We start from the raw sequence: 27,723 nt of genomic DNA, 5'->3' as shown, positions 1-27,723 counted from the left end.
ATTCTTCTCATTTCATACCCTTCTCCCAGGCCCAGAGCATCCACTCCCTTCTCTCAGCTCATCCCCCTTCTTATCATGTCATAGTCCCTTGTGAGTGACTTTGTCTCCTGGATTGAGCCAAATTAGCTTCCTGTTTTTTGAGGGAACTTATAGCAATTAAATAACTAGAATGACACCCAAAGTGGCATTGGTGGAAACATCAGCCAATAATAAGCCAATTTGAAAGCTGATTTAAAAACACACACAAAAAAATAATAAGGGTGAGATCTGATTAGTGCTTGAATGAGAAGTCACCATAACATCTTAGTACGTTAGGCTGAATGAATCTGGTGGAACCTGTTCAGGCTAACATATTTGATTAAAAGGCATGCTTTTGTAAGCTACAGCTCACTTTATTAGATGTCTTTTAATCAAGTTTGTTAATCTACCACGTTAAGCTGTGATAACCAAAAATTTAACTTCTTCTGATTTTTGGCTACTACCAATTGGCTACTACAATCTAATATGGCACTCCTACTACAAAGTCCTGGAAAAAGAAAATGACCAACCATTTTTATCTTGTTTGTAAGAAAACTACGTGAATGTGTCAATTTGTCACCAGAAACTACACTTGCCTCAAGATTGTGTCTACCTCTTTCACTATGGCAATAATAGAGGTCAAGAAATCATTCTTCTCCACCATTAAGATTTTTACAGAGTAAAATTGATACACACAACAAGGTGGCAGCCTTGAGCCCATCTTCCCAAATTTGGTTGACTCTGAAGTAGTTCTCCACCCTCGCAACATATGACTCCCATCTTTCCGGGTGTGAGACGTCGAACTCTGATAAGTGGCCGATTTTTGCCATCGTAGCCTGCGCTTCACCACTCGCTTCTTCAGGAAAAGAGTCTTTCAGCCAAACTCACCCTCCAGCGACGCTGTACTGACAGGATGGATGCTGACATTAACACCGTTTTTCCTCTGCAGGACTTCTTTTGGGTGAGTCTTATAGCTTTCTTTTAATTATTTTGTGAAGTATTCCACCCTCGTCGCCAGTATTATGTCCTTGAAGTGAAGGCGAAGAAAGAGGACACATCTCTGTAGAACAACTCTTTATTGTGTTTCCGTCAAAACTCCAACAACGAGCAAAGGCACGCAGGCCTCCTTTTATATGCCCCAATCCCCAGACAACATGGCTACCTAGTCAGGCATTTTTCGCGCCTTGCGCATGCGCGCAAAGCCGGCACCACTCAATCTGGTCCCGGGCAGCTTTTGCAAAGCCTGGGACCATTGCAACATCCTGAGCCAGCATTTGCAGGCTCAGGACACAACACGCATAGCCAAACAGAGTTTTTTTTTCAGACAATCAAAGTGTTAATATATTTCAAGAAGAAATCATTCACTCTGATCCTTTTGATTATCATGATTTATTTCAAATTGTTCTCAGGCCTAGTTATGGGGCCAGGAATGGTTTGTTGTCTGTTATCGCTGATCTAAGATGAAAACTGAACAGGAGGAATATGTGGTCACTAGTTGTTCTAGCCATTTCAATGGATTTCAATACCATCAACTATAATCTCCTCCTGGCTGAAATGGGATTTGATGTATTGTTCTACAGAGGCTTTAATTTATTTTGATTTCAGAAAGCGATGCTAAGGGGCAAAATTCAGGGTAATAGTTTGTGGCACGTGCTTCTCGAAGAGTTGCATTTTGTGCTTTAACACTTATGTGAAGCTGTTGGGAAAGACTTCTGGAATTTGGGAGTTCAGTGCTATGTCTCCTTTTCACTGAAAAAAAAATGCCTGTTATAGTAATAGATTGAATGGGGGGAAAAAGGAGAATGAGCTGAAGTATATGTTAAAAGTACCCACATTTGCTGAAAAATTTAAATAAGTGGCTTGGCAATATGCAGAAAAAATAAATATAGGAACAATAAAAGTAACACTGTTTTTGGAGGCTAATATCAAAACCCAACCAAGGATAGGAGCTGAAATAGATCTTCAAAAATAAAGTACAGATCAAAGATGCATGAATCAGAAATTATCCTGATATCTGTGCCAAGCAGTCTTACCAGGAAATTCCTGACAACTTTCTCCTTCAGAGGGTAAAGGAAGTGCAACATGATTATGTATCCTTAACTTAATACTAATAATGAAGGTTTATAGATATACCTGTCCTCGTTGGGACTGAATCGCAGGCATTAACTGGACCTTATACAAGTAGCATTTTCTCTCTTACTACAGTATTGTGTAAAATCTATTGTTCTTCACCACCTACTCCCTTGGAAACTGTCAGATAAGGAGTTCAGGGTGTGATCAGAGGAATGTTTTGGGAGTGCCTGGCAATGTGGTATGTTATTACTCATTATATATTGTGTATTTGATTTAATTTTTTATTCTTGGCAACTGCCTAGACTAGTCCCTGCAGATTTCTTGGCAAGTTTTTTTTGGAAATAGTTTGCCATTGTCTCCCTCCCATGGATGAGAGTGACTGGCACAAGGTCACCTAGCTGGCTTTGTGCCTAAGGCAGAACTAGAACTTACACTCTCCAGGTTTCTAGACTGTTGCCTTAAACATTATGTCCAGTTGGCTCTCCTTACTTCAATTGGCTCTCTCACTATAACTCACCCCCTTTGCTTTTGACACCACCTCATCTCCAGGCTTCCAAGGTAGAGAGAAGGCAAGTAGACCTCAATGTTTGGGGAAGAAGGGCCAAACATTAGTCTGCTCTTTGCCATTTTCCCTGTATTTATCAGTTTGAAGCGCTTCCTTGGAATTTCTATTAAGAGGGCAGGTGGTTCCTCAGTAGCTAATTGTGATTCAATTTCTAGTTTCAGTTCCGCCACTCAACAAGATCTAGGAGGTTGCAGAATTATGGTGAGGATTGCCTTCTCTTTGGGAATAAATGTCCCCTGGTGCCTTTCCATGTATTTCTTTATTTTGTATTGTCTTTTGGATAATTTTTATTGAAAAATAAATAAATAAATGAAAGAAACATGCAAACATTTTTAAAAAAAAAGAATAAAAAAGAAAAAGTACATAAAAGGAAAAAGAGAAAAAACAGAAAATATAAGCAACTCCTAATTCACAAAGACATTTTTTCTCTCTTTCCTGATCTTTTAAAATTTCATACATATTTTCCCTCTTTCCATGCTCAACACTATTTAATTAACAAAAAAACAGAATCACCCAGTTCATTTTTAACCATTTTCAGCAAAAAAAGTCCATAAAAGGTTTTCAGTCTTTTATGAAAATATTTATTATTTTACCCCTGATCAAACAAGTTTACTTTGTGTTATTTCCTAGGCCAGGGGTAGGCAACCTTAGCTCTTTTATGACTCGTAGACTTCAACTCCCAGAATTCCTGAGCCAGCCATGCTGGCTCAGGAATTCTGGGAGTTGAAGTCCACGAGTCATAAAAGAGCCACGGCTGCCTACCCCTGGCCTAGGCAATCTTCATGCAGATGTTTTCTTTGGGCAAATTAACCTGGTGTTGAAGTATTATTGTATAACTTGATTGTCTGTCACCTTCCTAATAGAGTGCACAGATATATCTCCTGAAGCATATTTTATCTTTACATATTTTGGTTTGATAGCTAAGGCACCAGGCTAGAAACTGGGAGGCTCTAAGTTCTACTCTTTAGGCATGAAAGATGACTAGGTGACCTTGGGCCAGCATCTCTCTCAGCCCAACTCACCTCACAGGATTGTTGTTATGGAAACAAAATAGGAGGAGGAAGGAGTATTAGGTACGTTTACCATTTGGAGTTATTTATAAAAATAATAAAAGACAAGCTATAAAATTAAAAAATAAAATCAATAATAAATAAATACATATTCCCCGTATTCCAGAATTACTCTCAGTCTGAGACTCATTAAAATAATTTGAAACAATATTTCACATTATTTTAAACTTGAGAATTGCTCAAATTGGAGTATGGGAGGAGGCAGAGGAGAGGAACGGCAAAGTCCTGAAGTCAGACTGATGCAGTGCTCTGATTGGTGGATGTTTTTTCTCTGCTGCTAAGTGACGTTCCTAAACAGGAAAGTCAAGGGAGAAGAATTATTCACTTGCCTAGACAGAGGTGCACGCTCACAAATTAGGACAATACCAGCTTGCAGGGATTCAGAACAGAACAGAGGCAGGATAGGATGGGCAACGGGAACAGCAAATTTATAGTAGCATTTCTTGCCATCTCAAGGATGGACTGACAGTAATTTAACTCACTATTGAGAAAAGCCCCTGAACTGAAAGCGATTGGGTAATGCTGAGTTGTTGTTTTTTTAAAGAAAGCTATAACTGAGACCAGTCAAAAACATTTATTTATTTTTTTTGCTTTATTGAAAATGTTAAAATGATGACAGGCAAGATTTCATGGCAGGAAAAGCAAATGGAAATAACAGCTCAAGATGGGTAGATGTTGCTCAGAAAGGAGCACCTGAGCAAACAGTGCAATTCCAGGGGGAAATGGTAGACATCAGAAAAAAGCCAATATAGCTATACAAAAAGCTGAGTAAAGGCCTGAAACAAAAGAATTGGACAGAACTATAGGGATAATGTCAGGAAAGTTGAAGCTCAGACTAAATTGAGGTTGGTGAACAATGCCAAAGGCTTCTGAAAACAAGGAAGAGAAAGAATCACCTCAACAGCTGCTCAGGGAAGATGGCAAAATTCTAATAAGTAACAAAGGGGGAAAAAAGAGCTATTCAACTCTTATTTGGCTCTGTCTCCTCCAAGAATAGAATGTGTTTCTTCAGACAACTGTGGATCCAACAGTTATTGTATTCTAAAGGAACTTGCAGGTGACCTAACTGAACGTTTATGTGTTATTTTGTGAGACATCCTGGAAAATGGGTAATATTCCAGACAGAGGAAGAGTGAGTATTATTCCTGCCTTCTAAGGGGAAGAAATGGGGGATCTAGGAAACCTCAGATCAATTGGTCTGACATTAATACTTGGAAAGATTCCACAACGGATCAAAATAAAATTGATCTAAAACAATCTCAGAATGATTACAACTCCGCATGAAGATGTCCAAAACTAATCATGCAGATTGACACTTTCTCACCTTTGACTGAGTAGCTTCCTTAATATACTGTGGAATTCTGTGAAATATATTTCGATTACAGTCAAGATATATTAACCAAAAAGTCTTGACAAAAAAAATCTCATTTTGTTATGAACAAAGTTTGGACTAGGTATATAGCTGACTTAAAATCATATTCAAGAGTATTCATCTATGGTTTCTCAACTAGAATGAACTACCTAAGTTCATTCTGAACCCTGGACTGAAAATATTTATTTATTATATTATTATTTATTATATTCCTCTACGGTGGGAGAAGGCTTAATACATTTGCAGGCAATGCAAAATTAGATGTGAGAGCTAATGTCCTAGAACAGGGATCCCCAACCCCTGGGCCACAGCCCATTATGGGACTGTGTCTTATTTGGAATTGGATTGCGTGAGCAGCAGCCCGGGGCACATGTGTGTGTGCGCAGATCAATTTGCGCATGTTGAACTATGTGTGTATGTGCATACTGGCCCACCAAATGCACAAGTTGAGTGGTGTGCATGGCCCTGTTCCTCTCCCCCCCCCAGCCAGGCCGCTAAGCCACAAAGGTCAGGCACCGCTGCCCTAGAGGTAAAAAAGAAAATTCAAAATGATATCTATGTGCCTCCCACCCTACTGGCATTGTGGAAAGATTATGATCTCAGCCCTTGGGCTAGGGTACTGGGAATCCTGATGGATTGTATGTAGGTATGGTTAACCTGGTGTAAAAGATGGACAGGATAAGGGATGCAAAATAATGGATTTAATTTATAGGAAGGCAGATCATGACTGAAACTTCCTAATAAGAGCAGTTTGACTGTGGAACCAGTTACTCCAGAGAAATAATGGAGTCCCCATCACTACTCAGATGGTAATCAGGGGGTGCCTTAAATCAGTGGTTCTTAACCTGGGCGATATTGCCCCCCAGGGGGCGATTTCGTTTTTCGGGGGGGGGATGGAATGAAAAGAGGCGACGTGGGGGTGAAGGAACAAAAAGGGGGCGATATGGGGGCAATGGAGCAAGAAGTTTTGGGGACATTTTTGAGCCAGCCTCTGTGGCTCCGAGCCTCCTCTGCCATTTGGAGGGAGAAAGAGAGAGAGAGACAGAGAGACAGAGAGAGAGAGAGAGAGACACTTGTGCCCGGGTGCCCCGCCTCCTGGGATAAGCGCAGCCAGGAAGTCCATTTCCCTGGCTGGCCCCGTCCCAGGTGCACGTGGCCGGGAACCGTGCAGGGGATCCCCGGGATCCCTACTGGGAGCAGCCCACCAGAGCCTCAGCCTAGCGGGTCAGCCTTCCTGCAAGCCGCGGCCCTGAGTGAGAACTGCCTCTGCGATCCCCAGCCGTGGGACTGTTGGCCCAGCTGTCCAGGAAGGCGTGCTGGAGTCCTGGCTGTTTTGAGAGGTGAGTAGAAGATGGGGGGTAGAGAAAGGGAGGGGGAGGCATTTTCCAACCAGACCCACGGGAGCGCCTCCTCCTGGGGTCCGGCACTAGCTTCCTTGTCCTCCTCCTCCTCCCCTTCTTCCTCCTGTTGCCCCCCAGGTGGCAGTCCTGGCTGGAGTGGCGGCCGGTGGGGGCATCGCTCCCTGGGTGATGCTGGTGGGTCGCAGATGGCCGGGAGCGTTGTGCATTGCGGAGCGGCCCCAGCTCCTCCAGCAGCTGATGGGGATGTTCTACAGATGCCCTGCGAGTTAAGCCCGGGGACGCTGGTGGCGCGAAGGGAGGCTTGGCGATGCAGCCAACGGGCGGAGCATTCCGCAGATACCCCGTGGCCCCGACTTGAGCTCAGGGATGCCAGCGGCACGTGGGACGGCCTACCAATGTGACTGTGAGCTGGGGCGCCCCTGCAGGCCCGGCGGGCAGTGGAGCTGGGTGCCTCCAGCGGCGACAGGGTCTTCTGCTGCCTCCTGCCCCCCCCGCCGCCCCTTCAGTGTCCTCTGCCTTTCATTCTCTCTCTCTCTCTCTCTCTCTCTCTCTCTCTCTCTCTCTCTCTCCTCACCTGGAGAAAGAAGGGGGAGGGAGGGAGAGGAAAGAGAGAAAGAGAGAGGGAGAGGGGAAAGAAAAAAGAGAGAGAGAGAGAGAGGAAGTGCAAGTGCCTCTCTCCCCCCCCTCTCTTCACCTGGAGAAAGAAGGGGGGAGGGAGGGAGAGGAAAGAGAGAAAGAGAGAAGGAGAGGGGAAAGAGAAAAAGAGAAAGAGAGAGAGGAAGCGCAAGTGCCTCTCTCTCTCCCCCTCTCTCTCTCTCCTCACCTGGAGAAAGAAGGGGGAGGGAGGGAGAGGAAAGAGAGAAAGAGAGAGGGAGAGGGGAAAGAGAGAAAGAGAGAGAGAAAGAGAGAGGAAAGAGAGAGAGAGGAAGTGCAACTGCCTCTCTCTCCCCCCCCCTCTCTCTCACACACACACACATACACACTGAGTGGGGAAAGAGGACTGGCAGACCAAGTGCAGAAAGAGGGAGGGAGGGAGAGAGAGAGAAAGAGAAAGAGAGAGAGAGAGACACTTTTGATATCTAAAATGAAGATAACACTGAAGATATATATATAATAAAGGTAAAAAAGGATATATGAAGTGTTATCTTCATTTTAGATGTCAAAAGGGTTTTGTGGCCCCCAGTGTTTTGTTTTTGGTGGGAAACGGGTCCAAGTGGCTGTTTGAGTGTTTTGGGTTGCTTACCCCTGCTCTACCCATACAGTGGCCCGCCATTGGCCAGAATGGGCAGTGATGGAGGGAGGAGTGCTTCTTTCGAAACATCGCATGCTGTTTTGTGTGTCTCTTTGTAGTGTACTTTTTTAGCATGCACTCCAGATCAATATTATATTTTCTTTGTGTCTTTTTAATCCTTTTTACAGTGTGTGTGACTATATATACTTTCCTCGAATCTTAATTTAGTTTCAGAGTTTTCGTCTTGAAATTCTTAGTTCCTGCATTGCGGTTTGTTCTTATGCCCTTTTTATATTTCTTTTTGCATCTTAAATTTCACTTATAATTCAGTCATTAAATGTTACTGTTTTTCTTTTCGGGCATTTCACTTTCTTGCAATTGAATTTTGTTTTCAATGGTCATTACATTTAAGTGTCTTGAATAAATAAGATAATAATGAAATACATGTATCACGAAGTTTGGGAATAAAATGACGGGTTGCACCAAAATTTTTCACACAGCTGAGATATGGGAAAAAGACTGGAAATAAATTATTTGCATCATATGTCCTGATGACAATTTTAAAGAAAACAAAAAAAGTGTTTGCATAAATTGAAGAATTATTTCCTACGTTGTGATTGAGAGATTATTTTGGGAGAGGGGGGCGATGACAACTTCCTCATTGGCTCAAGGGGGCGATTCGTTCAAAAAGGTTAAGAACCACTGCCTTAAATGATTCCCTCTAATTTCAAATTCTCTATGATTCCACCAGGTAAAGTATCTGAAATTTAATCCTGAAAAAATAGAGTTGCTTCTGGTCATTCAAAAGACAGAGCTAGGTATATAGAGCCAACCTTTGTTGAATAGGGGTTGTTAGAACACCCTAAAGGCTCTGGTCTCAGGTTTAGCCATAGATGGATTAGTAGGTAGAAGACTATTGCTTAATTTAATTTAGTTCAAGAATTCAATTCAATGATTGCATTTGAGTTCATTTAGATAGGTGAATATAATTATGGTCATAGATCAAGAGGAAAAAGACAAAAAGGAAAAAAAAGGGAAAAGGTCATTCTAGGTCCGTAAGTGTTGCTACATTTTATTACGTTCTCAGAAATCTTCACCCTACTATAAATTGCAATTGGTAATCAATAAAGGGGAATATTTGTAGTTCAGGGTTGAAATGGGGGATCCTTGGAAGGGTCCTTGGACTAGCACTGATGATGTTACCTAGTTTGGGTAATGAAACGTTTGCAAGAAAACCATCAAGCTCAGAGAGCACCAAGCACCCCTCTGTTGGTAATCATTACCAATTGCAGTTCACAGTAGGGTGAAGTTTTCAGACAGTATACCAAAATGTAGCAACACTTAAGACCTAGAATTGTCTTTGTTTTCTAATAAATACATAACGTAGTAGTAACCAATTGCTTTCATACTTGATGCCCAAAGTCTACATATATTCTCCAGAGATGGAGCTTAATGTCAAGGACTCTGTGTACAAAGCTCACACACAGCATTTTACCAAAAGTAAAGTTTCTCTTGAAAGGATATTATAGTATCATTCAACCAGTACCTATCCTACAAAGTTTCTATTACAGAAATGCAGTCTTTTTTTCTCAGATTGTATGGTTACAGACTCTAGCAACCGGTTGTATGACTGTGTCTGCAGGCCACAGTATATACCACTGGGGCATTTATGTTTCAGTTTGAAGGTTTTGGAGGCTGGATGCATTGAACAGCTGCTGCCTGAGAATAGAATGTGGTCAGCAAAGCTAAGCTATACACCCCCCCTCCCACACATACACATGTACAAACATGCTAATTATCCACCCTATGACCCTTTTGTGGAAGGCTTTTACTTTCATTCTGTAGGGGCTATCCGATCTTTCTTCACCTCTTGAAGAAGAATGTGCATCTGCTCAGACTGTTTTAAATGAAATGAATAGCAGCCACACCTTCCACTGACAGCCAAATTTCTACACCTAACTTTAGTAAGTCATCACAATATTTTATTTTATAAAAATCAGGCAAAATCTGGGACATATTTTAGCTATCTGACTAGCAGTACAAATTAATTATCTAGACTGAGCCAGGGCTTCGGACTTAAAGCACTCTAAACTTTAAAACCTGGCAAATTTGTATTTGCTCTCATTTGCAGATTAAAATGTGGGAAGGGGTGAAATTAATAATTATTGAGATGCGAATTGTGGATTGGAGATTTTCTCCTGAGTTAGTCCCAAAGAAAATCCTTCCTTCAGGGAATTATTTATTTTGGGAGAAAATCCCTGGCTGATCTCCAATGCAACCCCCCCCCCAGCTGAGTTCAATGACACTATGTATCAGCTATGTGTTAGATGGAGCTAAAGGATTTTGAACAGGAGCATGGTGAGTAAGGAAAGGATTAAACTTTTTGTTCCAGCTGCTGAATTCTGAATATGATCAGTCCTATACTGGTGATATGCAAATTTTCAAAAATCTGTACGTTATCTGGAAAAATATAGTTAATGCCACTCTGTTTTGGTAGCCAAAGTGCCATCTGAGATATCTGGTTTGGATGCTATAATTTAGAATCAAAGAATTTAAGGGCTGGAAATAAGATGGAAGAACTTATTTAACCCAACCCCATGCCCCGAGCAGGAATTTACTAAAGTATTATTGGCCGGTGGCTATCCCACTCTCTGTTTCTGATCATATTTTAACAATAGTTGAATTACATTGAATAAGAAGTATCTAACTCTCTGATCATTTCAAACTCTGAGCTTACATTGGATGGGACCTTTTCACTCTCTCTTTCAAAATCCTTGGATAATGCTTTTATACTGGCCTTATCAGAGGCAAGAATGGGCCAGGAAAGAATATCCTTAATGAAAGCAGAAGACAGTGTTTACATTCAAACAATGACATGGGAAATCACCTTTTATATCTTTTCTAAATCTAAGATCTGTAGAGATCTCTGCCATCTCCTTATCTGGATTTATCTGCTGGGATTTGGAAGCTTCCCAGTCCCTTTGTGTGGGATCAAGCTCTGTGCTCCTTCCCAGTCTAGCCAGCCCCTTTGAGAGTTCCATTGTGAGCAGCTGTGGCAATGCCTTTATCCCCAGAGATTTGCAGCCTTACTCAAGTGCATTCATTCCCTGCCACCCCTCCCACTGGGAGCTGATCCTTTGATTAAGTGGAAAGAGTCAGGCTTTTGAGGAGACCTTTGGTAAGGCTTGATCTTGGGGGGGGAAGGAAGGGAGGAGGGGAGAACAGAATCCTTTGTTCTCCCTTTTCTGCTATTTTGCTGATCAGGCCTCTTGCAACCATTCTGAGGGCATCTAAAGAACACTTCTGCTCTAATATCCACTGCAATTTTGCCAATGGGGAGCAGTAGTTCTTGCTTTAGAAGTTTTCAACACCACTAGAAACTTTTCCAACCAAGCCATAACGACTTCTAGCCTATTTCTTCCCAAAGTATAGCTTTGCTATTTGAAAAAGAATAAAGTTCTTGCTCAGAGTATAACTGAGATTAAGTTTTCAAGATGGATGCCTTCATTATGGCTCCACTATCCATTTACCTTCCTCTCAACTCGGTGGGCTATGCATCTCCCACTGAATCATTTTGTGCCTTCGGACTACATGTTTTGATAATTTTTGTTTCAAATCTGGACAGATAGATGTGAATACAGTCTATCCACTGAACATACTTCCTTTAGGCAGAAATAGGCTAGCCATAAACAGCCATGCTATCCCTAGAACTATTGGCACTGCAGAACAAGAGTACTCAGCTAGTAGACTAAAATAATTCCAAAAGTGTTGCAGTCTCAACATTTTTGCAGTGTACCAAAAGTTGGAGAAGCCTGACACAGGAAATTTTTAGATTATGATGGCCAGATTTTCTGGAGCTGGAATAAAATTCCTCAAATTCAAATTCTGATTTTGACTGTAGTCATCAAATAATTTTTTTTCAGAGAAATCCAAAATTTGACATACATCCCTCCCCAAAAATCACTATTCATACTTTACTGATACAAATAATCTTTTGGAATAAATAAAAAGCTCAACACAGCAAATTTAAACGTTACTTAAATTGTCAATGATTCTATCGATTATGTTGTAAATTGTGATTGCTCCCCTTGAACTGGGGGTTAGGTATGGTCTTGAGGGACTAGTAGAAAGGGCATAGGAGAAATGCAATATTTTATGGCTTACAGTTCACTTCTTTAATCTGACTTTGAGGAATGCTTTAAAAAATTGAGGAATGTTAAGGAAGCAATAAGAACAAATAATCCTTTAGGCCAGGGGTGTCAAACTCAATTTCATTGAGGGCCGCATCAGCATTGCGGTTGCCCTCAGGGGGCCAGGTGGGTGTGGCTAGGGTGGATGCGGCCTACTGGGTGGGCATGGAGTGGGTGTGGCCTACTGGGTGGGCATGGCCAGCTCTACATCGTTCCCGTCAAGGGTGTCTGTGGGGGCCTGGGCAGGAGTAGGGTAGATCTGAGGGTATCTGGCAGAAGGGGATGGGACCAGGGCAAGTGCCAAGACATGGTCCACTGGAGGAGCCTCACTGTTCCTCTCAGACCATGCGGGGGGGGGGGGCTTATGGAGCTAAGACTGAATGCGTTTCAGCATAGATGGCCACCACAAAATTATACATTGGCTCCCAGCCGGCCTGGGTGAGGGCCAAGGCAGAGGGGGCCATTCCCTCACTGTTTCCAGGATGGCTTCATGGGCTACATGAAACCACTTCACGGGCCGCATCTGGCCCCCGGGCCTTGTGTTTGACATGTCTGCTTTAGGCCCTCTCTCTATAAAATATCTATCCTTGCATAAGTTAGCTATAAGGGTTTATTCAGGAAACCCTTGTTCTGCCTTAAGAGAGCCAATTTAGTGTAATGGTTAGGACATCAGACTAGAAAACCAGGATATGGTGAGTTCTAGTCCCTCTTTAGGCATGAAGCCAGCTGTGTGATTTTGGGCCACTCTCTGTCAGCATTAGGGAGGAGGCAATTACAAACCACTGAAATATCCAGGCTGGATTCTTGTAAGAAACTTGAAGCTGGCTAACTGTGGCTCACCAAGAAGCAATTAGGAGTAGGCAGGACAAGAGCGATGGTTCATGGTGAAACAAGAATGCCCTTCCGGAAGCCCTCCTGACAGCTGCTCTAACAGATTCCTGAACACGCTGTGCTTCTGGGCAGGTACATTTTCCTTTCTGGGAGAGATCTGGTGATTTTTATGTCATTCTCCTGTCCTGCATGTTATCAGCAATACTGCTGAGGCAGATTTCCACTAAAGCTAGAACTTTTGACGTATAAATTGATTCATTCAGAGGTAAATCTTGGGTGGATCCTTTAAAATACGATGCCTAGGCAGAATAATTTCCTATACAGGAAGGAAAGGAAAGTCCTCTGACCGGTTAATTGCTCAAAGTAAGATGTTTAAACTCTTTGCAATTGTATGAAGCCTAGAAAATGCCAAAAGGGGGAGAGGAAAAAAACTTTGGTTTTCGGAAATGCTACACTTCCCTACCCACCCACATTCTCTCTCATGCACACAAAAACACTAAAATAAACTTGACTGAATGCCAGTCATGTTCCTCCCATGGAATATGGCCAGTGCCTCAGCCAATCAAATGCCAAAGAGAATCTCAAAAGTTAATTAATTTTAAAAAAAACCCTTCACAATAGAAGATTTTCAGTCATCTAGGTCATGGCTGTCCCAAATGTGCTTTTTTTCAAGCACCTTTGAGACTTTTCAAAGACTTTCTTTGTTTTTCCTTGAAGATGTTTCGCTTCTCATCCAAAAAGCTTTTTCAGTTCCACAGTCAGAACTGAAGAAGATTTTTGGATGAGAAGTGAAACATCTTCAAGAAAAAACAAAATCCAGTTGTCTCTTGGAAAGAGCACCTTAGGGATTTCCCAACCTGGTGCCTCCAGTTGTCTTTGATCAACTACCATAATCTCTAGTCTGCTCATAATCATGTTCCCATGCTTCCCAGCTGGAAGACACCAACTTGGGAAAACTTGGGGGATAAGGAAACACTGATTGAGTTGCTCTGGAAATGATGTCCAAACTAGTTTGGTCCTCTCTATTCATGTCGAGAAGATAATGGCACACCTGAGATTGATGTACAGCTTCCACCTGTTTTTCTATGTTAGATTAAAAGACAGAAATTGCAAGTAGCATTTTGGATGCCTAGGATGCTCTATAATGCAGCTGACATTAATCAAAGCCAGGGATATGTCAATTTCTCAAGTTCCCATCAACTTCCAGACAAGCTACTTAGTGATGTATGTTTATACAGCAGGATCCATGTGTAAAAGAGAAGCAAACAACAGTCCTGAACCCTATTCAAGCACTGGGCATCTTGGCTGTCAGAAGCTATTTTTCTTTCTGATTTCTAGTGGCACTTTGGAAAACCTCCAGCTTGCTGGTTGGGTAGAATGTGTCAATTGTTTCAAGAGCAGAATCTTCCCGTTGCCAGGACATGGGAGAGCTCAACCAAAACCCACCCAGTCAGGCGGCTGGCGCATTGCTGGGAAAAAGACTCTCCTTTGCCAGACAATGGCCATTCAGTCAAAACTGCACTGCTCCTGTGGCAGCCATTTATCTGCAGTCTATAATCAATGAATACTCTGAGGGACTCCAGCCTCTGGACATAGCAACCGCTTTGTGCCTTAATAATAGAGTCAGTGCTCCCAAGGTCATCCTTATACCAATTGCTACCGAGAGAGGCAGTTGGAAAGGAGGGTGGCCAGCCAATGGTCCTTCTTCCAGGCTGTCATAGCTCTTCTTGCTACAGGTGGCTCAGGAAAACGGGTCGAAGCAGAAACAGCTAAATGCTTTAGTTAGCCTCTCTTCCTTCCCAAAACCAAGACCTACCCACTCCTTCAGTTTAGTAGGCTTTTCAAAACAGACTCTTGTCTGTTTACTCTCCTGGGTGCAAGCATTTTATCAATGAGTTGGCCTACAACTTTTAGCTCTGACAAAGAGAAGGGGGGAAGGGATGATAGTGCAATATGTCTATGAAGATTTTCGGTCATCCAGGTCATGGTTGTCTCAAAGGTGCTTTTTCCAAGAGGCAACTGGACTTTGTTTTTCCTTGAAGACCTTTCTCTTCTCATCCAAAAAGAGAACTGAAGAAACTTCCTGGATGAGAAGTGAAACATTTTCAAGGAAAAACAAAATCCAGTTGTCTTTTGAAAAAGCACCTTTGGGTTAGTACAATATACCAAGCAGATGCCAGGTTAGGAACAAATAATACAGGTAGTCCTTGATTTACAACCATTCATTTAGTGACCGTTCAAAGTTACAATGGCAGTGAAAAAAATGACTTATGACCATGTTTCACACTTAATACAGTTGCAACATCCTCACTGTCACCTGATCAAAATTCATATGCTTGGCAACTGACACATATTTATGACAGTTGTAGTGTCCCAGGATCACGAGGATCCCCTTTTGCGACCTTCTGACAAGCAAAGTCAATGGGGAAGCCAGATTCACTTAACAACCCTGCTTAGCTGCAGTGATTCACTTTAACAACTGTGGCAAGAAAGGTGATAAAATGGGCAAAACTCACTTAATAACTGTCTCATTTAGCAACAGAAATGGTGGGCTCAATTGTGGATGTAAGTTGAGGACTACCTGTAATTATGAATCAGCCAGTCTGAGAACCAAACTTCTCCTTTACCATAAATCCACAACCTGATCAGGACTGTCTCATTAATTGTGTTTGCATAGGTTACTATACCAGAAGGTAGTTTTAGTCAGATGAGAGAAAGTATTGCAGACCAAACCATTATCTTCCAGTTCTAGCTACTTTCTTAACTGTGAATGGGAAGGACAGCAGTTTCCACCCAAGAACTTTTGGGAAAAGTAACTTTATAGGATTGCTAAATGGACATCATTCTAAATCTTAAATGCCAACAGAGATTCATTAAGCCCTATATGATATCCTGTGATCTAGAAGCCACTTTTCTAGTTGCAAATATGAATAAAGACCACTCTGATCATTCTTTTTGGAAGTGTACTTTGCACATGGAAGAGTCATTGTCAGCTGCCTTATCATAACAATGACTTCCCCGATTCTATAGGGGAAAAAAATCAATAGTAAGACCTAAAGTACTACAGTTGCTCTTCTCATGAGTTGCTTAAGGCTATATGTGACTACAAAATAATCCAGCTACTTCTTGTGCCTCAAGTGTGGCGTGCCTCAAGTGTGGCTCGCCTCACCGACAATTTACCCGGTCTAGGAAAAAATATTCTTGTTTCTTTAAGAGGCGAGCCACACTTGGCGCACAAGAAGTAGCTGGATTATACCAAGTGACAGCCGTAGGTGGGGAAGTATTCAGATCCAACAGTCATATATGCATGCGTATATATTGTATTTATTGCTGACAGTGAAAAATCAAGATTCTGAAAGGTGTTAGGTCTCCTTTTTCTCTCTCGGTTCCAATAATTCTCCAAGAGCAGTTTGCTGGAATGAACTTTTTCGTCGATATGGGGGGGACTCCCCTGTCTTTAACTCAGCATCGTTCCGTCCCCCCAACCCCATCTTTTAAAGGAAAAGTGGAGGCGCCGGGGAAGAGAGTGGGTGGTACCGGGCTCATGGTTCCTTTAAGAGCCGAGCGCTCGGTGCCCGCGAGGATCTTGTACTTAAGCTGGCAAGGGGGTTGATGAGTTAAGTATCCAGGTGAGTTCTTACAAGGAAAAGCCGGAGGTGGGTGGGGTGAAATTAGGAAGGCAACTTATGGAGGAGCTACTTGGAAGCAGAATCCCAGAGCTGGCTGATAATTTGATTGGCAAAGAATGGCTGAAGCTGGGAAGAAAGAGGTGTGTGTGGGTGTTTAATGCGGGTTGTCCGAAATCACTTTTATGGTGTTTGTTTATGCAGAACCGATCCTGATTCGGAAACCCTTCGGCTCGTCTGCGGAAGGCTCAGTTTCTTGCGAGGCTGCGGATCCCTTTCTCCGCTTGGCTTGGCAAATCTCCTAGCCCAGTTGGTGAAATGCCTGCTCGTTCCGAGAAAGCCGAGCCAGTGAATGGAAAAATAACTTCTCCGTGAACCTTTCTCCAGCCCCCCCCCCCCACCTTCCTATGCGTCCGGATTGAATCTCGTGGGGTCAGGAATCTGGTTTGTATCTTGGCTAAACTACCAGTTTCAAACTCCTGAATTCAGGGGCGAGTTGGATCGCTTTCGTTCGCTGGGAATTTAGAGCGTAGCCCTTTTAGTGGTTGTAACACGTGGGGATGCGCTTTCTCTGGTCCTGTTCACGCCGCGGTCTATTTCCTTTCAGCTGCGATTTTCCACACTCTGCTGGGGCTTCTTCTGCCTCTTGTCTGGTTGCTTCAAGAGGGTTCCTGAAGGCCAGCATTCTTCTGTGGCTTTGTTAGTTCAACAGTTGCTGACATCCACATTTTCCCCCTGCGCCTTCCTCTGGCCTGTTATTTGATAGGGGTTTCTTTCTTTCTTTTTAACCAAAGAAAGCAACTTTCAGAGCTCCTTTTTGCTTGAAAACTTTAAAGCTTCTACTCCCATTGACTAAGCAGCAGGGTAGGAGCTGAACTTCTCACAACGGGAAAGACTTCTAGTACAAGTTGTGGAAGCAGCTTGAGAGGGGGGTTCTATCAAGTTCACTTTTTCAAATTGAAGTTAAAGCATCTTTAACATTATAGAAATTTGAGGGGGACTTGTAGTCAATGTAAAGTATGGTTTTTCAAACTGTTTCACAGAACCCCCAAAGTTCCTTGAGAGATGGGGTGGGGGTGGGGAAGTTTGCGAAATTCAGCAAATTTTCTGTCACCAGAGGTTTTTTTGCCTCTTGATTGAGGTTTTAGATTTTTTTGAAACCTAAAAGGCTCCTGAAAAAGTTTGAAAACTGTTGCTTCAGAGAAACTATCCCTATTTTGGGAGAGATTCCACAGAATACTTTAAACCCCTCTGTCCAGATTCTATTGAAATAGAATTTTGGGAGACTTCTGATAGCCCTAGCACACTGAAGGGAGCATTTCCTATACCAGAGTCAAATCGATTAACTTGTTTCTTTGCACTCTGATACTTTAGAGTCCGTGGTGCTTCCGATACAATTGATGTTCATATAATGACCCTGAGTTAGGGAAGGTCCCTTTGGGACAGGCAAAATAAGAATATGCCCTGAGAAGTATAGTTGCATTATTGGTGGATCTGAAATTATTCAGGAGATATATTACACACGTCATATACTTTTGAGTCTTAAGGCTTCGAGGAAGAAAAATGAATACGACTGTAGTATTACTGTTGATTATTTGCTTTTGTTCATTTCTGTAGGCTATGTGGGAATTGCTCCAATCTCCGGTGAAGAGCAAATAGATTTTGACAGGTCATACAAGAATTATAGCAGCTGTTTGAATTGTTGGCATTGCTGAAAAAGTAAAAGAACATTGGCTGTTGGATAGATGCAGTCCTGCAACATTAGACTTTGTAGTAGGAATTCTAAGAATAAATAATCATTTTCCAGCTCTACTATAAACTTTGTAAATCAGAGTACTAGGTAGGTGCATCCCGATAAGGGTATTTCAAGTCTCCATTTTACATCCCAAATTAAGAAGTACTGGTTGAATACAATAAAAAGTTATTGTTGGCAGAAGAGATTCAAGTTAAATTTGAGAAATTCTTCAAAAAAGAAATAATAAACATTGCCTGGTTAGTAGCACAGACTAGACATTCCATAACTCGAAAGGGATGGGAGTTTTTACTTTATTCCAGAACTCCAGTATCTTGCCCACTCTTGAGCTCTCCAGATGTTTTAAGAATGCTATTCTCATACTTCATGTTCAGAAAGGCTTGTAATAACACATCTTCTCTTTCTCTCAATTCTTTTTTTCTTTGCAGGCTTTAATCTGCCATCGTTCTGTTTTTAAGTGACTTGGAGAGAATGCAGGGAGGCAATGCGCTGGCAGTGCCATGGCTCATGTTCCTAGCTGTGGCTGGTGCTCCTGAGCAGTATGAGAAACCTGCTTTCACCCCCATCTTCACCCGCAGGCCCTTCATTGTGGCTTGGAATGCACCAACCCAGGACTGTGAGCCTCGCTTCAAGGTTCAATTTGACTTTTCTGTTTTTGATGTTCAGGCCTCGCCTAATGAGGGCTTTGTGGACCAGAACCTGACCATTTTTTATAAAGAACGCTTGGGCTTTTATCCCTATTATGATGCAAACAATGTGGCTATTAATGGGGGTGTCCCACAAAACAGCAGTTTGGAGAAGCATCTAATCCGGTTAACAGAGAGCATTCAAAAATACATCCGCTCCAGTTCAAAGGAGGGATTGGCAGTCATTGACTGGGAAGAGTGGAGACCCATCTGGATCCGAAACTGGCAGCCCAAAGACATTTACCGGAATGCCTCTCGTAAGCTTGTGCTGTCTAGGCGTCCTAAATTGGAAGAAGATCAGTTGAAGAAGCAGGCCCAGTATGAATTTGAATCATCAGCTTGTGATTTTATGAGGGAGACTCTGCGATACGCCAAAAACTTTCGTCCACGACAGCTCTGGGGTTACTACCTCTTCCCAAACTGCTATAACCATGATTATCGCAACAACCAGGATAGTTACACTGGTCATTGTCCTGATGTAGAGAAGACTCGGAACGATCACCTGGCCTGGCTCTGGAAAGAGAGCACTGCTCTTTTTCCTTCCATTTATCTGGAACACGAATTGGCCAACACCATGAATGGCCGCAAGTTTGTGAGGTCTCGAGTAAAAGAAGGCCTTCGTATTTCTCAAAAACATCATGATAACTATGCTCTACCTGTCTTTGTCTACACAAGGCCCACTTATAGCAATGGGAAGGATATTTTCTTAAAAGAGGTAAGAATGCTTTCTTCCTGGAACTGAGAAACATTATTCAAGAAATTGGGATCTTGAGCAGCAGTTTCTGTTCAGAGCTAATCAAATCCTGATGCAACTGGAAGGTTACCCACTTGGTATAGAATGAACCCCCATGCACTGTACTGCCTCTTTTAGTGCCATTCTGCACAAAAATGAGGACTGGGTCTAGCACCTGGCCTGGCACAAAATCTAGCTAGTAGGCTGCTTTTGATTTGATAAATTACACTGTGACTAGGTTGCTGCATCACTCTCAGTTGATTAATTTGCTTAACTATTGCTTGTCGAATAAGTTCTAATTCATTCCTACATCATTCTAAATTATAAGAGCCTTGGTGGTGCAGTGATTAGAATGCATTATTGCAGGCTAAATCTGCCCACATCCTGGAGTTTGATCCTGATGCGCTCAAAGTTGACTTAGCCATCCATATTTCCAAGGTCCGGTAACATGAGGACCCAGTTTGTTGGTGACAATATGCTGACATTGTAAATCACTCAGAGATTTACTATTGCTATATATAAACCACAATATAAACTAAGTATGCTAAATTTAAAAAAATCAGCAAATCACATTATGGTTTAGTGCGATGTATAAACCCAGTCTTTGTGCAGAACCTAGTTCTAATAATTGAAAACTAGTTTCATAAACAACACTAGAAATGGTAATTTGCAAAGTGTGTTAGTATGAGGAAGGCATTAAAACAGCCACATTCTCTAGGAGACTCCAAGCATTTGCTTTGAAGATTGTCCCTGGTTCTCTCTCTATATATATGGTCTAACTCTAGGACAATCGCCAAGATGCTGTGCATACATACACATGCACATACATAATTGAAATAATCTTTCAAAGCAAGTGGATTAAGCTTTCTAGAGGATGTAGATATTTTAATACGTTCATACCCATGTGCTTTGTACAACACCCATTTTTAGTACCTTGGGAAGCCTTAAGTTCTTTTTAAACTTTGCAATTCTTGAAAAGTTAACATTTCAGAAGTTACTTTATTGGGAGGTGTAATACCACAGCTCAGTAAGATCAGGAGGTAATATACCTCCTGATGTTTTACTGCCTTATGAAAAATAAAGCACATCAGCACTTAAAAGCACTATTTTGGAAATAAATTAGCCTAATCAAATACTAAAAAGTTTGTAGAGCAATGTGAAAAGAACAGCTACTTTGGTCTATTAGTTGGACCTCATTGTAACTGCACTGAACTTATTTAGAAGAATTGTGTAATCAATTCAAGATAAAATACCTAGGGAGGGAGCATTCATTCTAATTTGTGGCTCCAAATGGGGTTACAAATATTCATATGCAGTAGGTATAATTGAGGTTTAATTAAACATCTAAAAGAATAGCTTACATTTCTTCCCAAAATTTAGGGGAGCCAACTGCAACAGCAATTTGTTCCATAGTCTTACTCTATACCACTTCAGGAGACAGCAGAATTGGCTGTTGATATTAATAGTAGAGTATTGCACACCTGCAAACGATCTCCAATAGAAATTCTAAGATTGTGGGGTGGGAGGTACAGGCCTACGAAGTCCTGCAAATAATGTGGATCAATTCTGGAGCCAACACCTAATTACAAATCTGGTCCTTCAAGGATATGATAACTCTGCCCAAAGTACGCATATGTCAAATCCAAACCCTAAAATTGGCAACAACCCTGTCTTGTCCAAATTTCATCTTTTCTGTACCCAATCCTTTATGGCTTGGAGACATGGAGATTTTCTATTGTGAGTTTGCAAGGAAGAAATGTAGTTGGCTGTTACCACATTATGCTTCCGAGAAGCTTTGTGTATTTATTTATCAAATTTAGGTATTACCCATCTCTCAGAATGAGTCAAAATATAGTGAACTCTCAGGTTCATCAAAATAGGATGGTTCTTAGAGCCCTCTTCCCCAACAACTGGCCAATTCCCAAGGAGCGGAGAAGAATTTTCCTATATTGTCTTCTGCTAGTGCCTGGAGGGATGAGGTCTCATTTTTATATATTTATATATAGTTCTCTGTATGTAATACACACACACACATTTCACTTATGCATATGTTAAGCAATTCAGCTATGCAGCGCTCCAGATTGAAAGATAAAAAGGTGATTTCTAAAATCTTCAAACTGATCTCTATATTACCATGTTATTCCTGGGAAAGCCACACATTTATGCATCAGGAGTTACAGAGATGCCTGCTGCACATGCTCTCAAGCACATTTTTGCCTTCAAAACTGAAGCCCTGTAAAGTGTAAAACACTTTCCTAAAGAGAAGGAAACATTGAGTTGGATTCATATCTGACTAATTCAAACAGCACTGCAAAAAGCAGCTATCATGGTCTTTTAATTCGGATTCTTTTGGGTTTTGTTCCACATTGAAATTTGCAACTGAAATAAAGAACCTTTTAATGGCCAGAAACTGTTGAGGGGGTGGAGAGGATTTTCTTTTCTTTCTCTCCCTCTTAGGGTCTTTGGGACAGTTTGAGAATTACTTTGTTTCTCCTCTTGAACCCCATTAAGTTTGTTTAAGGATTTCCAAATCTGAAGGAGGAAGTGGTTATTTCTGGAGATAATCAGGGGTTGGGGAAAATCTAGAAGTGCAATAATCGACTCCTGTCCCTTGTGATTATGAGTAATGGAATCTGGGGTAATGGAAAGCAGGGGATGCTTTCCTTCCAGCCTTTCAAAAAGTATGAATGTATGAAGTTTGTATGAATACGTGTTTGCATGTATGAAGTTTGTGGCAGAAGGTGCTGAAACAAAGTGCAGCTTAATAGATTTAGAAGAGCTGTGATTTCCTCTGTAAGTGGCTTGCATTTGCAAAGTGCTGGTGGTTATTTTAAAATAAGAGATATAGGTAACCGTAACCTCAATGCACTTTTTTATTATTATAATTCATATTTCTCTCATGCTTAGCAACAGTTCTATTTTGCGCTGAAGCCTGCACTGGGGTCTCAAAACATCACTGCTGCTGCTTCTATGATGTAAAAGCTTGTTTTAATCCCTGTAACTAGAAAGTCATTGAGATGTACTAAGAGTGCTCTGAAGATAAGCTGTGAAGCATCAAAATGAATAGATATGCCTAGACAAAGGCATAACTATCAGCTCAGTCAGTTTTTCCCAATTTGCTTCCTTTTCAGTTAGAATAACAACAATTAGAAATATGAATCCATTGAATTCTGAGAGGTGCAGTTTCAGTATGTTGAGTGCGGTCAGGCTGAACTAGTCTGATCTAAGATCTAATTAGAAGGGATGTTTGTGATAAAACTGGGGATTTAAGCATTTTGGGGCTAAAGGGTTAGTACAGAAAGGACTTTTTATTCACTATCCCTATCCATAACCTAGAATCTTTTCTTTTACACTTCTAACAAAATACTGGACGTATAGATACAGTTTGAAACCTGCATCAGCAGGTAACCAGTGTTGAAATTCAAATGCATGGTTGAATTATTGATTATTGCTTCTACTTTTGAGCAGTGGCTTCTTTTCAGTTTCCAAGTTATGTCCCAAACTGCATTCATTCATTCAAGAATATTGTGTGGCCATTGTAACAGCAAAATAAATTTTTTTGCTGTAAGCTATTAGATGCATCCATGCTCTCTGCTCCACCTCATTTTCTGTGGATTGATCTGCATAAGTAATAAACTGTCACGGCAAAGTAGCACATATTACTTTCCAGTTTTCAGTGACTGGATAATTATTAACTGTTCACATTTAGATCAACACCTCTGCAAATATGGAAGTGGACAGATCTATAGATATTGATCCTCTAATTTCCAATTGTAGCTGACCGTTCCCTCAAAAAGTTGATGAGTTCTGTTGTTAATAAGTGAAATGTTGAGCCTGAAGGATAATCATACTGTAGAATTATCCTTTGGCTTCTGAACCAATATGAGCACACCTAATATTAAAAAGTTGAGTTTGACAAATCTAGTATGATCACTTCCTTCTTGGGAATAAAACTGATTTCCTGTACCAATGAAAGGATCAGGGTACTTAGCTCAGCCCCTTGAAAAGTAACTTGATTATCTGGCTTAATAGAAGGATAAGTTATGACCTGGAAATAAGGAGGAAAGCAAAAGGTTGAAAGGGTGTCTGGTTAATGTATTCATTGGCATAAGACTGGAAAAACGTTACTTTCATCTGGGCGAAGAAGTTCTCTTTGTTTGCCTTTGCTTCTGACCCCCTCCTGCCATTAAGCTGCTGCTGGGCTTCTTTGATCTACCCTAAGTTGTCAGGCTAAAACGGTGAGCCTTTGCAGAGTGCAGGCATCAGGATCTAACTAGAGCCTGTTTTGCAGCCACTCAAGATCTTGTCACTCTAGCTTGGCAAACCCAATGGGCCCAGAGTGCTGCTATTAGATCAAATGCCCTGGCAGTGAATTTCTGCTTGGGGGGAGGGTACCATGAAGTTCACCAAGGATTTACCAGTCCGTGGGAGAGATAGTTGTGCTTCACGAAGTGAAGACATGGGAGACATGGGGTGGGATAGTAAACAGTATTTCTCAGTAGAGCCCCCTATTTTAAGGAAGCCAATCAAAGCTCATCTTTTCTGGATGCTGAAGCAAACTGAACATTTCCAGTGTGCTGAGGGATGCTGGGTTGATGCTATTCAGGGCTATAAAATATTACTTATGAGTTTAATATTGATATTTGTAATGTTCTGTTGAAGTTAATGATTGAGGGTCCCTGGCAGTTGTGTCAGAATACAAAATAAAACAAGTTGCTTACCACAGCTAATGTAGAAAGCTACTTGCTAGATTATTATTTATTAGATTTTCCCCCCTCACTTTTATTTCTTTATAAGTAGCTCATGGTGGCAAACATTCACAATACCCCTTCCCCCTATTTTCCTCACAACAACAGCCCTATGTGATGGGTTGGGCTGAGAAAAAGTGACTAGCCTAAAGTTACCAAGCTGGCTTCATACCTAAGACATGACTACCACTCATAGTCTCTTGGTTTCTAGGCCAGCACCTTAATCACTACACCAAAATGTATTATTTGAAAATACAGGATGACAGACAAAAATATGGAGTAGCACTAAGGTCTAGTAAAGCCATTTGACCAGTGACTTTATGAAGGGAAAAGGCACATTTTTTTCTATTTCCTGCTCAGGAAATAATTCATCTGCTATGATTTTGCCAGAAACATATTATTTCAATACCCAAAGGTTTTGAACAATAAAATGACCTGTTTAATTTGCTAAAAATTTAGATCTATGTTTACAGTATTTGTTTTTATATAATAGTAATTTTTAGTAACTTATCTGTATCCATTCTAAGAGAAAACATTTTACTAATCATCTAATGTCCAATTTTAGTACTTATATACTGTACAGCTTGTCATCAATTTATAAACCTTCATTTAGCGACTGTTCAAAGTCACAACAGCACTGAAAAAATGACTTACGACCATTTTTCTCACTATGATTGTTGCAGCATCCCACGGTCACATGATCAAAACTCAAGACACTTGGCAACCGACACATATTTATGATAGTTACAGTGTCCTGAGGGTGTGTGTCATGTGATCAGCTTTACTTATCTTAAGCAAAATCAATGGGAAAGCTAGATTCACTTAACAACTGTGGTGATTCACTTAGCAACTGTGACAAGAAAGGCCACAAATGGGGCAAAACCCACTTCACAACTCTCTTGCTTAGCAATGGAAATGTTGGGCTCAATTGTAGTCATAAGCTGAGGACTACCTGTAAAACTCTTTTTGGCCATTTCTTTTCAGACAGATCTGATCTCTACCATAGGTGAGAGTGCTGCTTTGGGGGCAGCTGGTGCTATCTTCTGGGGAGATGCTGAAAACACTAGAAGTAAGGTATGTGTTATTTTCCCTCCCTCTCCCTCATTCCTACTTTATATGAGCTCATGCTAAGCCTAATACACACAGTAATTTTCCCATGGATCTCTTGAACAAACCTTTTGATCTCTTTTCTGTTAGGAGCATGTCAGGTCCTGTTCACTTCATCAAACGGCTACCCCAACAATGCCTCCCTAACTGTTCTCAGTCTAATTGCTCTTAGGCAGAGCTGTTTGGACAAGTTGTAAGTGAGCCTACTAAGAGGTGGGCTTTGCACATTTCTGGAAGAATGTAAATGTAAGAAAGGAATTATAATAGGTATTTTGAGTTACAGTAAAACAATATTTTAATTTTTTTAAATATGTAACTTTTTATGAGCCTAGAGCTAATTTGCATTCTTCAAGTTGTTAATAAATAAAGATACAAAAAAGAGAGTTTAAAAAGTAATACAAAAAACATCATGAGGATAAACTTTCAGTTACTGATTTTTTTTCTTTCCCTTTCATATCCCTAACCATTAATCTCTATTTAAGTATTGATACTTTATTTGGAATATTGAAGATTGTTGCTTATTATTTATTTGTATAATTTCATCTAATATTTTAACTGAATTCTCCTTGAAAACCTTATTCCAAATGCCCAAGCCTGCCTTGCTATATGATGTATTATATGGATGTATACATTATATGATGTATTATTTGTGAAACAAATCCTTTATCAGTTGAACCTGTTTCCTGCCTTCTCCTATCTTATTATTTCGGATTTTTTTTTTCTGCAGGAAAATTGCCAACTGATGAAAACATACATAGAAGAGCCCCTTGGCCGTTACATCATCAATGTGACAACCGCAGCCGAGCTCTGTAGCCAGACTCTTTGCAAGGGCCATGGCCGGTGCCGGCGTCAAGAAAGTGATGCCAGCATCTTCCTGCATCTCAATCCAAATAGCTTCCAGATCTACCGGAATGAATCCAAGCATCCAAAGCCACTCCTGGGAGCCAAAGGGAAGCTCTCTCAGGCAGACATTTCCTTCCTACAAACCCACTTCCAATGCCATTGTTACCAGGGGTGGCATGGAAAAGGGTGTGAGAAGCAGCTGAATCCACCAGGGGGTGGCCCCTCTACTTCCTACACACTTGGACTCCAGTTGCTGATGACTGTCTTCCTTCTGGTCTGTTTGCACTAGGCCACCTCTCCAGTGGAATCTGTGGGGTGCAAGGGAGTCCATGGTGCTTGGAGCAATGGGAGAGGCAGTGCAATAGGCAAGGAAGGTAGACAGCCAAGAAGAAGTAGGGGCCTCTCCCCTTATATCTTTATTTAGCAGTAATGTAGCAGACCTCCTCTTTAAGAGATGGCTCTACCTCTCCCCTCAGCTCTCCCAGCCCTTCATGAGGCAAAAGAAAAAGGATCCTTCTAACCACTGAGCGTGCTTCTGTTCAGAGAGCTGGACAACTGGAAGAAAGAGTGCTTTAGAGACTGGCAAAGGAAAGATGCTTCACGAGACATGACCTCCACTGTGGCCCTTGCCTTGGTCTGTCTGGTAGCTTCTTTATCATGGGAACCATAACAATGCTGTAGGTCAGCTACCCAAAAGAGAGGCTCACACAAGGGACCTGGGACCAGAGCACAGGGTCTGAATGCCTACATCCAGTCCTTTGTCCTTGCTCTGGATAAGGACTGGGAAGGGGATGCTTGACTCTTCTGTTTTAGGGAAGGGTGCCACAAGCAGCAGGGCCTTGAAGCGCAGGTGTGGGAGGTTTCATGGAACTGCTGTAATGAAGAAAATTGCTGCTGTTACCCATCTCTTTAGATAGGGAGTAGAGAAAGAGCTGAGTCCAGGGGGATTACCTTGGAGAGTAACTTGGAAACATTCTTTGCTGACTGTGGGGTGGGCAACGCAGTTTTTAATGGCCCAAATAAGGCCATTGACAGGGAAAAACATGCCTGGTTTGTCTGTGGCCACTATCAACCTGGAAGCCTGCACCTCTTACAGGAAAACCAAAAAGTTTTACCTCAGAATTAAAGAGACACAGAGAAAATCATGTGTGTTTTGTACTGTGTGAAGAAATCTTGCTGTTTGCCCTGGCATTCTTTCTTCCCTTTGCTCTTTGCCAAGAAGGAAATTCCAGCTGGAAGCAACCTCTAGTATGCAATAATGGATTTGGCCTGTTCTTTGCATGATTTCTCCAGGACAAAATTTGGCTTTGTCACAGAACATGGTCCCTCAATGGTGCTGATTTCAAGTTAGGGAGAATACCATGCAGAGAAGGTCCTGGTCTCTGCTGTGACCAAAGGGATAAAGAGTGAGAAGGAGGCCCTCACCTGCCCTCTTCTGGAGCTAACAATCCCTTTGCCCAGTTCTTCCTGTTCCTTGCCATGAAATCCGTACATTCTCTTTAACAAGGCTAGGCTA

At 41.5% G+C, this 27,723-nt stretch overlaps 1 protein-coding gene across 6 annotated transcripts; it reads left to right on the top strand.

The window, feature by feature from the left end:
- The first annotated feature begins 365 nt into the window (after window positions 1-365).
- On the top strand, window positions 366-27,349 carry HYAL2 (hyaluronidase 2). 6 transcript variants are annotated; one of them, XM_039358676.1, is made up of 5 exons: window positions 16,209-16,340; window positions 16,542-16,781; window positions 18,519-19,491; window positions 25,242-25,331; window positions 26,092-27,349. In XM_039358676.1, exons 3-5 carry the CDS (start codon window positions 18,562-18,564, stop codon window positions 26,494-26,496), a joined length of 1,425 nt encoding a protein of 474 aa, XP_039214610.1. In that variant the 5' UTR covers window positions 16,209-16,340; window positions 16,542-16,781; window positions 18,519-18,561; the 3' UTR covers window positions 26,497-27,349. The 6 variants fall into 6 exon arrangements, with proteins under 6 accessions (XP_039214614.1, XP_039214612.1, XP_039214610.1 ...); XM_039358680.1 differs by lacking the exons at window positions 16,209-16,340; window positions 16,542-16,781 and adding an exon at window positions 366-979; XM_039358678.1 differs by lacking the exons at window positions 16,209-16,340; window positions 16,542-16,781 and adding an exon at window positions 4,053-4,858.
- The last annotated feature ends 374 nt before the right edge of the window (window positions 27,350-27,723 follow it).

This window comes from Crotalus tigris, unplaced genomic scaffold (assembly GCF_016545835.1).
Source record: "Crotalus tigris isolate CLP2741 ecotype Arizona unplaced genomic scaffold, ASM1654583v1 scf7180000019060.718356, whole genome shotgun sequence".
NCBI classification, from domain to species: domain Eukaryota; kingdom Metazoa; phylum Chordata; class Lepidosauria; order Squamata; family Viperidae; genus Crotalus; species Crotalus tigris.
This window is presented reverse-complemented; position numbering and strand designations above follow the sequence as displayed.